Here is an 18713-nt window from a genome sequence, read left to right as displayed (position 1 = left end):
AAATCAAATCAGAAGAATTGAAATTGCGACAGTATTCAATTAGTCTAAAATTATACAGTTTCGTATAATTGTATTAATTTTCGCAATCAAAAGAGATACGTATGCACATGAGAATACCAAGAACGAGAACGCCGGTCCGCTAATGATTGTTACTGAACTGCTTCTCGTTCTACGGTGTCGCTCTCGTCGAATTTGCATAAACGATCTCGATCGCACATCACGCGGGCACAAAGTGTGCTTGCATAAATTTATATCGAGAGAAGTACGAGCGTGTATTACATATTTTTTTCCTTCCAGCCCGGTCGATGTGCGTCGATGTCGCGGATCGCTCGAAAGTGGCGGATGCGTGTTTGCGTGTCGCAAATTTCGGAAGCTCCTCCACGGAGTCTGGGAGGCTGGAGGCACATCACCTACATGCGGCACGATCCAGCAACAGGCGCTACTCGCGAGAGAGAGACGAGCCAGCGAGGGAGGGGCGATTCCAACAAACGATGTCGGACTTCGGAGTAGATGTTAATGTAGTATGTGTGTGACAACGGGATTGACAACATGGATACGTCTGACCAAGGAGGAGGTGTGTTCGAATCTTATTTTCGATAATATCGCACCGGAGGAGAACCGCGGGACCGTGTTGAAACAGTTTCGTACACACGATGCACACAGGATGGTGTTCGACCCGCGCATCCGGGGGGGAAATCGGGCAGAGAAACGGCGTGGAAACGGTGGCGAGACGCGACAAAAAAAAAGGAAAGGAAAAAATTTGGAGAGAAAAAGCAGGGAAAGGGGTGACGGGGTGGCGAACACACACGGGTGCATTCGGCGTGCTCCTTCGGCTCGCGTCTTTCTTCTTCTTCACTTTCGTTTTCTTTCTCTTTTCGAGTGTTCCCCCCGCGCGCTTCACCGCAAACGCGGAGAGTTGTCGTACTGTGGAAAAACGGGAAAATGTGCGGAAATCGTAGACCCAGGACGTTCTCCGCGTTTGACAATAGTGTCGATAGTCCGTCCCGCGATAAACGACGAGCGAGAGAACCCGTGGCCGTTTTGGCGAAGAAAGTGCTCAGTTGAAAATACGTACAAATGCAATTCTTCCCCTCCTCCCCCCTTATTTCATTCGCGATATTCGTGACATTATACGAAGTCAATATAGAATATCTTATGAGAACACGACATACATATACATTCCTTCTGTCGTTCTCTTTCTCATTTTTCTGCTTTATTTTCCTTTCTAGATCTGTCAAATTGAACTGTTTGTCTCCCTCGCTTTGTTTTTCTCTTTTTGTCTTGGCATCCGATCATGAAAGGTTTCTGTACACAGAAAGAATAATTTTGTTGAAATATCTAGCTAGAAAAATTTAGCTAGATATAGATCTGAAAATAATTTTGTTGAACCATCAAAATAATTATATAAGAAATTCAAACATAAGCAATGTTGCAAGAAATTTTGATATTCTAGGAATCAGCTGTTTGAGCGTCCTACATAATAAATTTGAAAGTTTAATAACATTATTCTCAGAAATGTGTCTAACTAAATTTTTATAGATACTTCAGCAAAACCGTTCTCTTCGTGCAGATTCGATACTTGAAGTTGAAGGCTTTTCTTTCCATTCTACAAATTTTTTTATTTTTGCTTTTATTTTATCTTTAATTCGCATATAATATTCTTCAAAAATTTTTCTGCTTTTTACTTTCTTCCCTTTCCTCTTTCTTCCAAAATTATTATGACATTCTACTTTCATAAATAATTACTGAATACTTATGTCTCACGTTTGTTTGTAAATTAAAGGGATTCATTCATTTACTTCTTACTTAATTCACTCGTAAATTTGAAATCTTTAAGTCTCATATCGGATGTATTTATGAAATGAATATGTGTTTCATGTGAGTAGGCACAAGTACATTTTATTGTATGTGGATGTATTTTTATTTCTGTAAATTTTATTTACGGACGAAATATTGCTTGTGCATATATTGCTTCTCGTGTATTTGATCATCTGGCATTATATGGCATTCTTTCATTTATATTGTTTCACGAAAATTTACGAAAATAAATCACAAACTGCGCATGAATTCATACGGAAGTTGATTTATTATCTAATTTAAAAATCACGGATAAATGTTAAGCACTTTAAAACTATGGAATGATTAATTAATTCTCATTGAGTTCTCCTTGCACATGAAACTTTTTAAAAGTAACGTGAGATATATGTAGGAAGATAAATTATTTTTTACATATATGAGCTGCGCAACTGTATTTCATTTATATTAACAATCTAGCAAAATTTAAAATAATTAATTCATATCACCAGTAAAAACTGCGCTTCGAGTTTTCCGGGAAACAAGCTAACATTATTTGTCGTTATTTTAACGTTAAAATGTCGGCAAAAATGTCATTTGACGTCAAAACGTCACTAAAAACATTAAAATAATGTCGAATTATTTCCTAATAAATTCGATTAATTTGTTGGTCGAACAATTAGTTAGATTATCCTCGTTACCAGTAAGATATCGACAATCATGTTCTAATTATGTAAAATATGAAGATAAGCTTTTAATGAATTATCAGGAACATCATCTTTATTGCAAATGTTTTTTCATCTTTATTTTTTGTTATTTTCGAGAGAAGCGATATTGAAATTAATTAGATGTCAAACGTCTGAAGAATACTTACTTAAAAAGTTTATAAATTTTCTGAAAATATTTCTTAAATATCCTTTAAGCTGAAGTTCCCTAGAAGTTATAAGCCTATTAATGGCATATTAATATTAACAATATAAACAATATAAAAGTTTATCTTCGCACTTCATCAGATGAAGCATCTGCTTACATTGATCTTTGATAAAAGCAACATTCGCGAAGTAATTAATGTAATTAATTAAAGTCATAGCCTAGCGAGAGTTTGAGCCGAGAAATAACGGGGAGCTTTAGAGAGCTTAAAACGACTCATTAAGCATAATCATTTATGACGTAGAATTAATGAGAATTAATAAAAACGCTCGTCCATCGCCCATCATCCTAACACGTTCTTTGTCATTCACTTATCCAGTATGACAATTGACCATAAAATTAAATTTACATATAAATCAAACCGCTCGTCGTCACATTCTTTGAAAATGATACTTTTTAAAATTTTTGTTTTGTGAAGAGAAGAATAGTTATTACAATTATTAATAAGTTAAATCTATCACTAGTTCATTCTTGTGTTTATGTGTTCTATTTTCTATTATAAACAGACAGTATTGAGAAAACAGATAAATATTTTGAATAATTGCTTATACAATAAATAAAATCTATTATTTCTAATGAATATTTATCACGAAAACATTGGAGATGAAAGATAATGGATGTTTCTTCACGAACGCAAATGGGAAATAACAGATTAATCAATTATGGATTGATCATCAATCATTGTGACACAGAAGTTAGGGAAATTGCTGTACTCGATGGCGGCTAGCGCTGACGTTGCTTAACTTAATTTGCAATAACAACAATGAGAGGATCAATATTTATAAATTAACAAAAAAATCCAAAGGCTTCTCTTCAACACAAATGACAAGCGGTTCGAGTATAAGAATTTAGGCAACTGTGATAAAGTCGAGTCAACTAAAAGTGAATAACAGCCGACGATTTTTTGTTTCGAGAGAATCCGAAAATGTAAATTATCTTAAAAGGAAGGAAAGGAACATCATTCATCTTTCATCGTTCAAACCCGTTACAAAAATATTCATTATCTTTTATCTCCAGTATGCTTTCGTGAAAAATATTCATTAGAAATAATAGATTTTATTTATTGTACAGTCAGTTATTCAAAATATTTATCTCTTTTCTCAATATTGTCCGTTTGCCATTCATTATGAGTCTCCTTACGATATCGGTCGATTTAAATCGCGCTGCTCCGTTGTCTTCGCACACCGCAAAGTGCGACGTATTACGAAAACGCGCGACGATAATCAATGTGAGCCGTTCGTTTACGTCTCCTGCGCTACGACATTATATTTATAGTGCTTCCTGTGTCTCGTAAAAAGACGCTGAAGCCTACGATGGCTTCGCGGAAAGGGACGCGATTAAAGTGAAAAATCGCGGGATCGCCGCGCGCGCGAAGGCGCGAAGGAAACGCTGATAATTGCGGGGACATATCGCGCTGATTATCGACAATTCGGCGGTTAACCGATTATCCATCCATCCATCCGTCCGTCCATCGGCCACCATCCGCCGGCAACTTGCGCCGCGCCCTTCCGACCGAACGAATCGCCGTGGAGCCCCGGGAGAGTCGTTGAGTCGTCGTGATATATCTACGTTTATACGACGTACATTAGACATGAATGGCATCTGTTCTGCCAAGTTGAATGAGAGCAATTTAACTTCTTTAGGCTGCTTAATCGGTAGGAAGTCACATCCAGTCACATAGCGATATATACCGGTAAGAGGCACCAATACGCATACGTCTCCTCGAGAGAAGACGAGGGAAAAGGCAGGAGGGGCGGGAGGGAGGACAGTAGAGAAAGATTAAAATATTTTGAGAGAATATATATATTTATATTCACGAGAGTAAAATTATTGTTGTTGATTCTATTATCGCGCGACGGGACAATTAAGTAATCCAAGCACACGAACTTATATCGCCATTATGCCGGCGATATTTAATCCTTTGAAAGGATAATCTTGATCAGACGCCCATTACCGGTGATCCGATAAAATACTTGAAATGAACGGGCAACATTAATAATTCAACACAAAAGGAGCGATCAAGTAGCGTCTGAATAAATAACGTGCTATCCTATTTTTGCATCGCGAAAGAATTTTTCGCGATGTGTCCAAATTGCTCGCTTTATTTAGCACTCGCAGAAGTTTATCATTGTCTCGTTAAATTAACTGTTGAGTGGCAGGTTCTGGTTCAAGCAGGAACACGCAAATACAATGAGACAGCGGCTGCGTTACGTTCGCATCAGCAAAATTGGCAATTTTTCAGAAACAAAGAGAGACCTCGTCGGAATCTTTAACACGTGAGATCTTAGAATTTATTTCTGAATTTCAGTTGTTGATTTTGTGTGTCGTAAACAAAGATCGACGTGTTACATATCGATGGGATGTTATATCTCCAAACGTCGATTATTGACGCGGATAAAAGTTCGTTCTGACAACTTGAAGGTACGTTTCAAAATAGAAAAATTTTTCAATTTTTTTATTTTTTTTATTTTTTATTTTTTTCGTAATTGACGTGACATCCGGATGACAACCTGACGAGCGCGGACAGGATAGGATCGATCGCGTCTCCGTGAAATGGAGAGAACGCGAATCGCAATCGGATATGTATCTATAATACATATATATATATATGTATATATATATATATATATATATATATATATATATATACGACAGTTCGATAAATGCTCTGCGAAGAGTCGCCTTTGAAAATTCGCTCGCTAAAATTGGCGCTAACGAGCGGGCCGCTCGCGCGTACACATTCGGTACACGTAGGTACGTGATCAGTCGCATACATTTTTCGCACGGTGCATGCAGGCAATGCCCGGCTTTGAGGCCCACTTTTGTGCCGCAGCGGCAGGCTCCGGCCTGATGCGTTCGCCAAATAATTCGGGCACGACACGCCGGGTTCCATAAAATTGAAGTAATGGCGGACGGTAACGAGACGTTTCCTACTTGGCGTATCGTTATCTTACCACCACACGATCCCGATTTGGACCGTCCACACCGTACGTCGCGCAGCCGACGTCGCGCGTCAGGCCGCGTCCGTACGTGTGGCGGCCGGTGCATATGCGTGACATTTCGTGTCAGCGTTCAGCGTTTCAGCGGGAACGTTCCTATTCGGCGAGTCAACGTACGTGCTAATACACCCGATTTCGTAACCACCTCCTCGATCCACCTCCTCCTCGTCGCACCACGCGCGCCTCGCCGTTCCCTCTTAGCGCCAGAACGAGCTGCCCGGCAGACTCTAAAAAGATAATGGTTAACTTTAAGCTCTTCCCTCGGCTCTTATCGTATTAACCCATACGGAGCCGGAGTCCGCGTGAGGTCGGGGGAAAAGGCCTCTGCTTTACATTAAAGCAGCAAACACGTAATTGACGACGATTTTACGCGGCACGTTAATATCTCGCGCGAACGCGCGCGTGACGTAAACGCGGAGAGACGGAAGTGCGCGCGCGATCGCGCTCGCGGAATTACCGAAAACGCTTTGGAAAAATACCGTTTCTGCGTCACGATGCTATAAATACGAATGCTCGGACGGTGTCCGAGTTTAGTTAATACGCATCGCGGTTTTTGTACCTCGCATTATGCAACGACAAAAAAAATCCATTTCATCGGAGTTTGTTTAGGTGCGGTACTTCCGGTACATTCGGGTATTATGCGGTTGCAACGAATTGGCACAAGGTGCGGCCAAAATCATAGCCCTCGAAGCGGAGAGGGATCGAGCGCGAAAAAGTAAACGGAGAGATCGCGGAATAAAATGTTTCTCCCGCCGGAAGCTTTATCGTCGGGGAAGCAGGGCTTTACTAAAACAGTTGTTTTGCGACATATGAGGGGTATTTACAAAGTTTTGCGAATGAATATATAAATAACGATGGGAAGAGCAAAATTATTCGCGTGATTTTATTGCGCCATCTTTTGCTCTGCAAATAAATAAAATTTCAGACGCTGACATATATAACATTCATAACTTTTTTACAAGATATTTAATAACGACTTTTTAACTTTTCCATTTTTTTAAAAGCATCGTTTACTCTCACTATCGTTAAAATAAAATTTGTCAGAATAAAATAAAATTTTTTCAGTGACATTATATACAAGATGACGCAACAAAATCATGCATGGAAAGAACAATTTTGCTGGATACAGATCTGAAAATAATTTTTGTTGGACAATCAAAATAATGTTGTTGGAAAGTCAAACTGACTGCTAGAATATCAAAATAATTATGTTGAAAAGTTAAAAATACTTATTTTTAACTTTCCAACAAAATGATTTTGATAGTCCAACAAGAATTATTTTCAGATCTGTATCCAGCAAAATCGTTCTTTCCGTGTGGAAATAATTTTTCTCTCAGCGTTATCTATGTATTCATTCGTAAAACATCTCTTCTTCAAACATCTCTTGTAATATAGTTACAATGTAATATAATGGATTTCTTTAAATTCGGCCCATATAGCGACGTTGATTTATATGCGGTAAAAATTCGGACGTCTATTCAGAAAAAGAAAGAGAAGAAAAACACGGGCACAATAGAGCGCGTTCAATCTCCGTCAATTATGTCCGATGATAATGCTTGCGATATCGATGAAGTAATTCAAGGCTTTATGACTTCCGTCATAAGGCCAATGGCCCCTCTGCGGAACTCAAACTTGCGAGAATAAAATGTCTCCGCGATAGAAAACAAAACGGACGACACTCAAACGAAAAGTTATTTCGTTTAAGCTGTCGAGGAAAATTTTAGAGAAGATGAATGTGCCGCGAGAACGCTGGTGATTTTGTGCCCACGATTGTGTTGTATTGTGCCATTTTATTTAAAGGTGATTTATACGTTTTTAGGTATAAATTGTACGCCACCGGCTATAGAAGATTTCCCACACGACTTGTTTGATGAGGAGCAAAGACAAGGCGGTGCAGTTGTCGTACACGTCATCGTGTCGCTTTATTTATTTATCGCTTTAGCAGTAGTATGCGATAAATTCTTCGTACCTGCTGTAGAAAAAATATGTCACGGTAAGGGTTGCATTATATACCTCTTTCGAGGACTTTCTACTTGTGCGTGTGTGCGTGTGTATCAAGGAAAGTTTCAAACATCGTTCAGCTTCGCTTCTGCAAACTTTTGAAATTTACGAAATGACATGAGAAATGCGCAATTTGAAATTTTAAAAACAGATCGCATATTTAACTCGTATACAAGATATATTAAAAGTACGTCCTTTTTATTTGTTTAAGAAAAGTTTTCTAAGAAAACATGTTGGTACATTAATAACTAAATTTTAATAACAAAATTCTTTTTTGATCTTAACCGAATTTAACAAAGTTTCACTTTAACGTTTCGCTTTAATCACTAAGATTTAATTAACATTAATTTAATATTGAATGGCGTTTCGCGCGCTACATCTTTTGACACTAATTATCTTAGTGATTAAATTTTCAAGAGTTTGATCTTGTTAATTTTGCAAACTCTTTGCTAACTTTAGAAATAACTAGAATATCTATTTTATTTTAAGAACTGAGAGAGCGAAAGTATAACGTATATAAGAGCCGCTTATTACAATAGTTGTCTAAAGTAATCTTCTCGAGATTATAGACTTTTACTTATAAACATACTACACGTAGACGAACACGCTCGCGCGCGCGCGCGCGATAGAACATTTATTTATCCAGAGCTGGCGCAGGTGATGTCAATCGATCTTCGCGAAAGCCGAGCTAAAGTGCAGATCGGATCAAAGCAAATTATTTTGGCACGCTTAGCAATATCGAGCTAATTTCACGCGACCGCTTGAGATACGCGATACGCGACTGTGTCGAATCGATGACCATGCTGCAGCATATCTGCGTCACTCTGCGGGCGCCAGGCCACATCTTCAATGATTATCGCGGCAGTCCCTCATCCTCACGATATTTCTTGAAATACGATCCGTCTGTTCTCGTATTCGCGGTATATATTCTCATTATCACTCTAACGCTGAACGTAATTGTCCGAGTTCTGAGTTCAATCTGCACAAATAGGAATGTCGGGTATGTCAAACCGTCGAGATGACAATCAGATGACATAATCACATTGCTCGCCAAACGTAGTACGCGCGAAAAAAGTATGCCTTCTTACATTTTTTACGTTTTAGAATAATTATTTCAATCAATTTTACTTTATATTAACGTCGAAGTTACTTTTAGCAAAAATGAAATTTTTCGACCGGAATTTTTGTAGCCTCAAAGAGTTCATGTGACGATACGCGAATTTTTTTCTCTATCTTCTTCTCCGATCTAGTTGCGTAACGATTTAAGGTAAAGAACGTTTCATCCCAGGAATATTCGGTGGTTCGTATCCCGCGAAATATATATGTAGACAATTAAAGGTAAATCAAGACTGTTGCATTTTAGCACTCTCGATGTCAAAAGACGTAGCCGGCGCGACGTTTATGGCGGCGGCGACGTCGGCCCCAGAATTATTCGTGAATGCCATCGGAACATTCATCACGGAAGGTGACATTGGCGTCGGGACGATAGTAGGTTCCGCAGTATTCAACATCCTGGCTGTCCCAGCCTGCTGCGGCATCGGTGCGGGAATGGTAGGTTGCCAAGAGTGTCCTATAGTTTCGAGAAATCTGATGGACGCGAAAAGCATGAAAAAGAAAATTAGCTACGCTTCAAAAAAGTTACAATACGAAATTTAATACAAGCTTAATAGATATACGTGTTTTTAAAGCAGATTTTATGACAAATATTTTTCTTATATTGTGCAATTTTTTCAACTTAAAGACAATTGATAAGCCACAATTAAATTTAAAGATGAACGGTACATTTTTCTATGTTTCTTGGTGTTACTACTCATGTATTTTAGCATTTTTTCTTTACTCAGATAATTATGAGTAAGCGGTAGCATATGTTTTATCAAATAGATACAATACGTATCAAGCCGATATTGATAACGGATTGATTAAAAATTGATATCAATGTACGTCAAACGACTGTCAAAAAAGCATCATGGTACGTGATATGTAATCGATATTATCGAAGGCTTACGGCATTTATATAAATATATATTTTATATTAATGTAAATTTCACATAATTAATTTTACATTAAACAAAAAGCAAAATTATTTATTAAGTTTCTTACACTCCATATATTTATTGTGTAATAATTTTATTACAAAATAAATTTTATATATGTACGATTTTTTTTATTTATATATACATGTAATATTTCTTAATATTATAATTAAACAGTTATGTTGTGATTTGATACATAATAACTATTTGTTTTCGTAAACAGGTGGTGCCTTTAGACTGGTGGCCTGTTAGTAGAGATTGTCTCGCTTACGGTGTCACGGTCGCAATTTTGATATGCATTATACACGACGAGCGGATAGAATGGTATGAAGCGTTAACGTTGGTGCTTTTGTACATTGTTTATATCGCCGTGATGTACTGGGATAAATCGTTCCAGCGGTGTACAAGATTCCGCACGAACGAGGATCAAATATCTTCAGACGGCCCGCGAGTTACGACAGGTAAGGTCGAGTAATTTCAGTCTCGTTTCTTTGATTTTTGAAATTTTGATTTTAATAAATTTCATTGCGTTTTCCGGATTTTTTATTTTAATAAATTATCCGCTTGTTCGGCTTATTTAAAATAAACTGACTTCATATCGATAAGACACTTGTAACTTTGTGGCATTTTGAAATAAAATCTCCATTACTTTTGATCACGTTTTGATGATTATAAGTTTCAAGGATTTAACTTAAAAAAATTTAGATACTTTTGGAATTATTTTAATAATAATGTCTACAATTTAGAGAAATAAAAAATACAATTTTGATATCTTGACTTCTTATATGAAACGTAAAATGATGTATGTTTCTTTCAGATTCCGGCGACATTCACTTACCAACACCGGACAAATTACAATCGCCCGGTGATCGTGTGGAACAGATAGCCACTATCGACGTGCCGCTACAAAATGGCGGGACGAAAACGCAGGAGGAGAATCCAGATCCTAGTAAGTTTGTTCGTCCTTCTAAATTTTTCAACACGCCATTTGTAACACGGACTGCTTCACGTTACGTAAAATATAATTTGCCGCGCGTAGAATTTTCTATGAATTCGCCGCGTTAAACAAATATTTACTCTCCTAGTCTAATCTAATCAAATCGATTTCCACGATTGTCAGTTGTATTGACAATACCATCGTGCGTCTGTGAACGTAACGACAGTGGTAAGTGAACAATGGTAAAGCGATGCGTAATATATTTCGTGAGAGCCACTTTAATCGGTCAAATACAATTAAGCACTTGTGAATGGGACTTTCCAGAGAGTTAACTAGATCAAGATCAGAGATTGAACGTTCAAATTTGACAAGCTATTGACACATTTTAAATGACGCAAATGTTATGTAATAAATTTACAATTTTATCATCTGGAGTGCTGATACGAAACATAAACAATAGACAATTATATCTGTCGAATTTGAAATTCTCGTAACATGGTGTATAACAGATTACGAGTACAAGCTCTTGGTGTGGCCAGCGCATGCTGGATGGCTAAGAAAGACCGCCTGGGTCACGACTTGGCCCATTCATCTGGTATTCATGTGCACAATTCCCGATTGCGAGAAGCCACGATTCAAGAATTGGTTCCCCATCACGTTCTTGATGTGCATCATATGGATCGGATCGCTCAGCTACGTGGTAGCGTGGATGATCACTATAATCGGTGAGTGATCGGTTCCTTACAGGAATCCAATTTAATACCGGAAATTATACTTAATACAAAATAAATAATTAATCACTCGCCACCTTGCAGTATTAAATTTCTATTATAAGGGGTGATAATTTTAATTTGACGCTCAACTGCAAACAAACGTACCGGATATCCAAACATTTCAAAAAATATCTGACAAAATTTTATGTGTATAAATTTTATTATTCTAAATCAAAGTCTCTTTCTAATTGAAAAATGTGTTACATTCCAAAACTTTGGCATACCGTTCTCTAACTGTTTAAAATTAAAGAACGACAAAAGGGAAGACTGCAATGAAAGTATCTTTATTTTACTGTGTAGAATTTTTAGATTAAAATTTTCATACAAACGTATTTCGTTCTTTCAGGAGACACGCTAAAGATACCAGATTCTGTAATGGGCATCACTTTTCTCGCGGCAGGAACCAGCGTACCCGAAGCCGTGTCGAGCGTAATTGTCGCGAAACAAGGTACACGGTTTAGCAAATATATTAAAAATTACACAACATACATTAAAAATTAATCATAAATGAATATTTACTGCGAGATAAATAGATAGAACAATTTAAGTGTGCAATTTTTTTCTTATACTCGGATCTCAGCACGCGTGTTTCGTTTAGACAATAAGAAATAGCAGTAACGAGATTACATCGGAGAACTAGTGCAAAAAATTTCGAGATCAGTGTGATATATGATACAATAAAAATGGGCAAAAGTCGCTGTAGGCGACACATTGAGAGAAGGTCATTTAGGTCGAGCTATAAAAGGTTTCGAATGGCGGTCAGAATTTCAAAGGCATTACCGCGTCGAGGTCCGAAAGTTTCTTAAGAATCTGGGAAAGACGGATAATGGCGAAAGAACGGAGCGCAGAGAACACTCGGGGAAAACAATTCGTCACGCTCTCTCGCACCTTCCTCCATTGTTCCTCCCGCTATACCTAATATAACTTTCTACCTGTTCTGTTTACGCTGTTCAGGACACGGCTCGATGGGCATCAGCAATTCAATAGGATCGAATACGTTCGACATATTACTGTGCCTCGGACTACCCTGGCTGATCAAGTCGTCCTTCTCGCCGACGCAGCCCGGCAGGCATTACATAAGCATAAATTCCGGCGGGCTGGAGTACAGCGCGATATCACTGCTGTCGACCCTGATGCTGCTGTACATCGCGTTCGCCTCCAACAAGTTTCAGCTCGACACGAAAGTGGGCCGCGCCTGCCTGTGCATGTACGCCGTGTTCCTCATACTGGCGTCGCTGATCGAGCTCAACGTATTCTTCATGGTAAATCTCCCCACCTGCCAAAGGACGGTGAAATGATCGAGGAGACCCGGGACGATGACCCGCCCGTAATGACGTACGGGCGCGGCCAGCTCGCTCGCAATCCGCAGCCGGAAACGTTCTTTCCCTCCCCCTCCCCCTCTCCCACGGACTCACCGAGAGACCCGAGCTTGAGCGAGGGGTGTTTATTTCCAGCTACACGGGACAGCTTACCGTGTGTACAGTTTTAATATCAACAATGTTATCGCCCACGTTTAGAACCACGATATGTAATGCATTTTGTATTTACTTACTAAAAATTTCTCTCTCTCTCTCTCTCTCTCTCTCTCTCTCTCTCTATCTATCTATCTATCTATCTATCTATCTCTCTCTTTCTCTATCCCCCGCGCTTTTTCTTCTCCTGACAATACTCGAAAAACATTGTACTGGAAACCCATCGTCGATTGTTGTAGATGACATCTCTTTGCTCCATCTTTCTGACACATGCATTTATACACATCTGTTTGCACATAACGCGCGCGCGTATGCGCCCTCCCTCTTTACCACCCTTTTATTCTTTCAGTCTCTCTTACTTTTTCTTTATTTTTATTTTTATTACCAGCTCCCACCCTCTTACCTCTCTTCTCTTCTTTTCGCGTATCTCTATCTCTCTCTCTCTCTCTCTCTTAAAATAACGATCACTGTGCTTACGGCCATATTGCGTGCGCCGAAGAATCAACAACTTACAATTAGCCACAGTAACGAGCCACGGATCTCATGCCACACGATCGAGATTTCGCCCAGGGAACGTATAGGACGCGTGCAAAATCCGTCACCACCGAGTAATTCGGCAATCGCGGCGAGCGACAAATAGCTCTCGGGTGGGATCGTATAGAGGAGGGCACGCTCGTGCGACTGTGTCTAATTGTAATACAAATGCGCGAGAAAGACTGCCGGTTCCGTTTAAGCATTTTATTCGCGGACCTCGGCAAAAAACGGGTGTGTGACCGCGAGAGTGTGTTTTTACGCGTGTGAAACGATTCAACTTGATTTAGCCGCCGAAGCATCCAACACGCTCCGAACGGAAGTACGCGGCGAACTCTCTCCCCCCGCCTCCGCCCTCCCATCCAAGGAATTCATTTGCTGTTAATACACAAATATAATGCGCTGCACAGAGTCGCTCGATGATGAGAAAGATTTATTCCCATTTTTTAGCTCTCTCGTATCTCCCGCTGAGAATTGTCGGACATACGTCCGTCGAAAACAGCGGAGATTCTCCCGATTTTTCGATCATGCGCCTTTTTACGCTGCGAAACCGTAATTGTTGTATAGCAAAAGATACACAGATATATCGCACAGATGCAGACACATTTTAGTTAGATACACCAAGAGACGCATATATAGACACAGATACGGATAAACACGCACACGCATACAGACACGAATCGTTGTAACAAGTCATCAAAAGAAGCGCGCGATACACTTTCCCATATTGCGATACACAAATCTGTGACTGTAAATGTGTCTAGATAAAACCGTAACTTAACATTTAATAAAGTACTGTAATAAGTTATTAAAATAATACACAAATCAATAAATCAACACTCCTATCTTGTTTCTATGAATATACATACATGAGCGGTGAATCTTGCTCGAAGAATGTATTATACATGATGCTCCTGGATTAAACCGTCAAACTTACAATATGAATTTAGGGTCTTAAAACAAACAAAAATTTCCTGTGGAAGTTCGCCCGCAAGTGCTTCCTTTAAGAGATATTAACTTCTTAAGTTACAGAACTGTATAAGAAGTGAATAATGCCGAAATATTGATTTTGTGTAAAAAGTATATGGAACGTTCGTCAACGATCTTCATTATCATTTAAAAAAATCGTTAAAAACGGAGGATAATGCAAGAGCGCGAAAAAATTACAGATAATGTCAGCCAGCCATTCGTTCTCTCATCAATAGGCAATGCTTTCCTCAGGGCTGGAGACGATCATTTTGAGTGATACGTTTAATAATTATATTTTAATTATTGTAAAATATTAAAGAGGGTAAACTTAGATTATTATTTCAACATTATTCATTTCTACAGAAACTTTTCATAACTTAAGAAGTTAATATCTTTTAAACGAAGCGTTTGCAAGTAAACTTTCCAGAGAAAAATTTTGTTTATTTTGAAGTCCTACATTTATATTTTAAGTTTAGCGATTTAATCCGAAAGAACCCTGTATATATATCGGTCTAACAGACTGTCTCAAAAGTTGCGAAAGAAAGCGCCTGGAATTTACGCGAGAATCAGCAATGCGGAAGAAACGTGTAATTTTTTGGATGTGTCTCTCTCTCTTTTTCTCTTTTTCTCTCTCTTTCGCTCTTTCTCGTTCGCTCCGTGACGTGACTTTTTTTATCAACAAGCACTTTTAAATCGGACAACGTCTAAATCGATCGCGTTTATAAGCCGTTATTCATGTCACGTCGGGAATTATATATTTTGCGTTTGTATAATTAAGATGACACGATTTTGCTACGATATTCTTATGTCTACGTACAAAATCGAACGAAACACGATCCGACTGCAGTATATCGCGTTGCGATTTATTAATTATTTAAAAACAGTACCCTTGTTAAATAATTTCAAACAAAGCATTGTTTTTTACAATACAGCGGCGATGAGATAGCTTACCGCGAAACGCTTCTAAAAATAAATACACATTATCTTTGTACATAAATGCGAGATTTCGTGAGAGACGACATTTGTATGTGTGCATACATACAGAACTCGGGATAAATGAAATATAACTGTTCGATGTCGACTTCGCATGGATTTTACTTTCGGAAGTTACTTTTGAAAGCGATTGCTGAAGTTCTCGCAAAAATCTAAAACGCCCGCGCCGCGGAGAGTAACGTCCATAAATCTCGATCCGCTATTTCAGTTAAGCTCCGTATAGACATTGGCGAGCGCGGAACTGACATCACTCGACATTCACGAAGACGTTAGTTATGAGAATAAATAACGCGGGGAAATTTATGTTCGCGTACGTCACCGCCGGTGTGCAGCACCGGCGGATCTTCCTCGCCGATATACGTGCATATCCGCTTTGGGAGTTCGATCGCACGCCGGACACGACGGAGCGTAAAATCGAACGTGGGACGACTCAATAGGGAACGCTCCGGTCATCCTACGCATATCGGACGCAATTTTATTTAAAGTCCCTCTCTCTCTCTCTCTCTCTCTCTCGCGCTCTCTCTTTCCACGGCAGACATATACATATACGTTTTTCCCCGCTTATGCACAGCCGAGGGTCCGCTGAAAATTCGGGCCTTGGCACTGATTCAACGACCGAGTTTACTAGCGTCTGGCTCCTCATCTCGCGATACCCGCAATGTATGAGAGGATACGAGTCGGTCGAGACCGACGTTGGTAACCAGCCGACTGCATAAATTCTTATAACTTAATCCCGACTTTTCTTCGGCGCGTCTGCGGGAGATCCGTTTGCCGCATCGCAGGTACGTAACTTATAATACGTGTGCGATTTTGTGTTAATGCTTCTCCATATCGGGCCGGGTATCGCACGAGTGTCAACGCACGCGCCTCGTGATGATCGCGGGCTTTACGCGCCGATCTGTCGCCATCCGTGGTCCAACGGCACGACAGAAAGCATCCAGCAACCAAGTTACATATGTAACGTATACTTGTTATAATTGTAATTTCTCACTTAACAATATAACTATAATATAATACATGTTTTATACATGTTATATTATAGTTATATTTTTGAGTGGGAAATTACAACTAACAAGTAGGTTACATGTAACTTTGCTGGAAATGTACTGAAAAGCATTGCCCCTTTCTCTCTCTCCTCTCTCTCCCCTTCTCTTTCTCTCTGTCATTTACGCTTCTCGCATATATCGTTCCGAACGTTGGAACTTATATGTTATCTTAAAATTATATATATATATATGTATCCACGCATTACGTGCCAGTTAACAACGATCGCATGTATACACGCGATCGTCGTCGTTGCGCGTCGAAAAGAGAACGGATTTTTACGGCGCGACGTATTAATGCACAGCACCGACGAAAAGCTATACTACTCGCTCGACGTTGATTTCCTGGTCCGGAAGGGAAAAGGCCTCGCGATTGCGAGGGCATCGCTTTTGCGACTAACAACGCGCGCGTTTCGTATAAATCGGTGTTGCCTCCGTCGCGGTACGTTAGCATATAGGCATACGTCGCGCGTTCACTGTGGAGTGTAATTTAGGGTACAAACTGCGGCGGTGGAGGAGACGGAGGAGAAGCAGGAGGTGGTGGAGGAGGAGGGTTGGGGGAGGGCTGGGGGAGGACGAGGGGGTCAGTTGCGTGTCGGCGCGGCGGATCTGCAATGCGGCGTTGCCGTTGAGACCGTTGATTCACAAAACCCTTCTTCCTACGCCGATTATACGTACGTTTGTGTGCGTGCTTGTGTATGCGCGATTGTGTCGGATGTGCTGTGTGCGCGCGCGCACACACACGGGGAGCAACGAGGGGAGAGATAGCGTTCCGAACACGGTTGAACACATGTTTTCCTTGTCTCTTCGAACACATTTCTTTCAGAGAGGCGATTTTTGTCAATAATGAGTTGCAGTCACAAAGCATCCAGAGAAATAAGCACTTACTTGCGTTCTGTTATTAATTTATTTTGATTGAAAAAAGACGATAAATAATTGTAAAATTCGCGAAATTAAAATTATATTAGATTATATAAAAAAAACAGGAAATCGTAGGCCAAGAAACGCAAATTTTTTTATACTGGGCGTTACAAAAAAAAATTTGCTCGTTTCGTGGCCTACGATTTCCTGTTATTTTGTGATTTAATAACGAGTCGGTTTGTTGTTTATTAGATTGATATTAGATTCATTTCTAACGATGATTTTTTTTTTCGTGACGTTGTACGGTAAAGATAAAATAAAATTCTTAGATCTCTTTACATCTCTTTCCGTTTATATTGCCGATAATATTCGAGACTTATTCGTTGTTGTGGAGGGAGAGAATGAGAGATATGTATACTTTTCGAAAGTTTTACGTTGTGATTTGTGCGTTCAAAAGCACCGGGGGACGATTGTTTGCTTAATACAATACAAAGGAAGACGCGCGCCCACAGAAAACCGAGCACCGCGGTCGTCGTTCCTGCATAACTCTGCCAAAAGGGAATGTAACGCGCGCATGCGTCGTCGACGATGCGGAAGGCAAGGCAGAATCGAGAATAATGCTCAATAGAATAATGCCAAGCCGTGTGTTCGCCACGACGACGTTGACGGCGATGAATCACGTGAAATCGTCGCGCGTTTCGAGATTGTCTCCTCGAATCGGCGATTTCTTGCCGATCTCGCAAGCGACATACGCGAAGAATAAAGAGGAGTATCTCTCCCTGTTCTCACGTCAAATCGAATTCTTATTCAAGGTCCCTCGATTTAGATCAGAATTTAGATTGTTCGACGTGTGTGGTATTGCACGCGATACCATTTCTTATAATAGAATACTGGAAAGTAGTATAAGTACTTTTCAGTATTCTATTATAAGGGAGGGATTACTATTCCAAATAAATAACTTATTTCGAGTAATATACATATAAGAGCACTGTAAGTCCTATGCTTTTAGTACTTAAAATAAGCAATTTCCAGTATTAAATTGGAAAAAATCCGTAAAAAATACGGTTACTCGTGGCGCGTGAAAATTCGCATACGAAACTCCTCGCGGCCTTCGGCCTATTGGCCGCTTGCAGGCTTTCCACATTATACGATAACGATTATTACGTTGCACGGCCGTGTGCCGTAACTCGTGGTCGAGGGTGCGAGGTCGGACGACCGCGCCGGCCGGAGCTGTGGATTCGCACGGGGCGCGCCGTGCCGTAACTCGTGCCACCTCGTGCGCCTCCCGCGACAAATTTCACGTTTTTAGCGCGAGAGTTGGGGATGCAAGCGCGCGCGCGCGCTCGGCGCATGCAGCGTGGAGGGCGAGGAGGGGTG

General features: G+C 39.9%; 1 protein-coding gene across 1 annotated transcript; it reads left to right on the top strand.

Annotated features, from left to right (window-relative positions):
• The first annotated feature begins 311 nt into the window (after positions 1-311).
• Positions 312-13331, top strand: LOC105457874 (sodium/potassium/calcium exchanger 4). Its single transcript, XM_011702785.1, has 8 exons — positions 312-574; positions 7543-7716; positions 9088-9275; positions 9981-10218; positions 10575-10706; positions 11204-11419; positions 11814-11915; positions 12422-13331. Exons 1-8 carry the CDS (start codon positions 550-552, stop codon positions 12763-12765), a joined length of 1419 nt encoding a protein of 472 aa, XP_011701087.1. The 5' UTR covers positions 312-549; the 3' UTR covers positions 12766-13331.
• Positions 13332-18713: the final 5382 nt, after the last annotated feature.

The sequence above is a fragment of the Wasmannia auropunctata genome, unplaced genomic scaffold, assembly GCF_000956235.1.
Source record: "Wasmannia auropunctata unplaced genomic scaffold, wasmannia.A_1.0 LD334880.1, whole genome shotgun sequence".
NCBI classification, from domain to species: Eukaryota; Metazoa; Arthropoda; class Insecta; order Hymenoptera; family Formicidae; genus Wasmannia; species Wasmannia auropunctata.
Note: the sequence above shows the minus strand (reverse complement) of the source record. Positions and strands in the feature narration are given on the sequence as shown.

What these genes read in the sequence shown, in the direction of transcription:
- LOC105457874 (XM_011702785.1), top strand. Translation starts at nt 550, where the DNA reads ATGGATACGTCTGACCAAGGAGGAG. An exon ending in TACGTCTGACCAAGGAGGAG is followed by an intron (nt 575 to 7,542) that starts GTGTGTTCGAAT and finishes ATACGTTTTTAG; the next exon opens with GTATAAATTGTACGCCACCG. An exon ending in GGAGGAGAATCCAGATCCTA is followed by an intron (nt 10,707 to 11,203) that starts GTAAGTTTGTTC and finishes GGTGTATAACAG; the next exon opens with ATTACGAGTACAAGCTCTTG.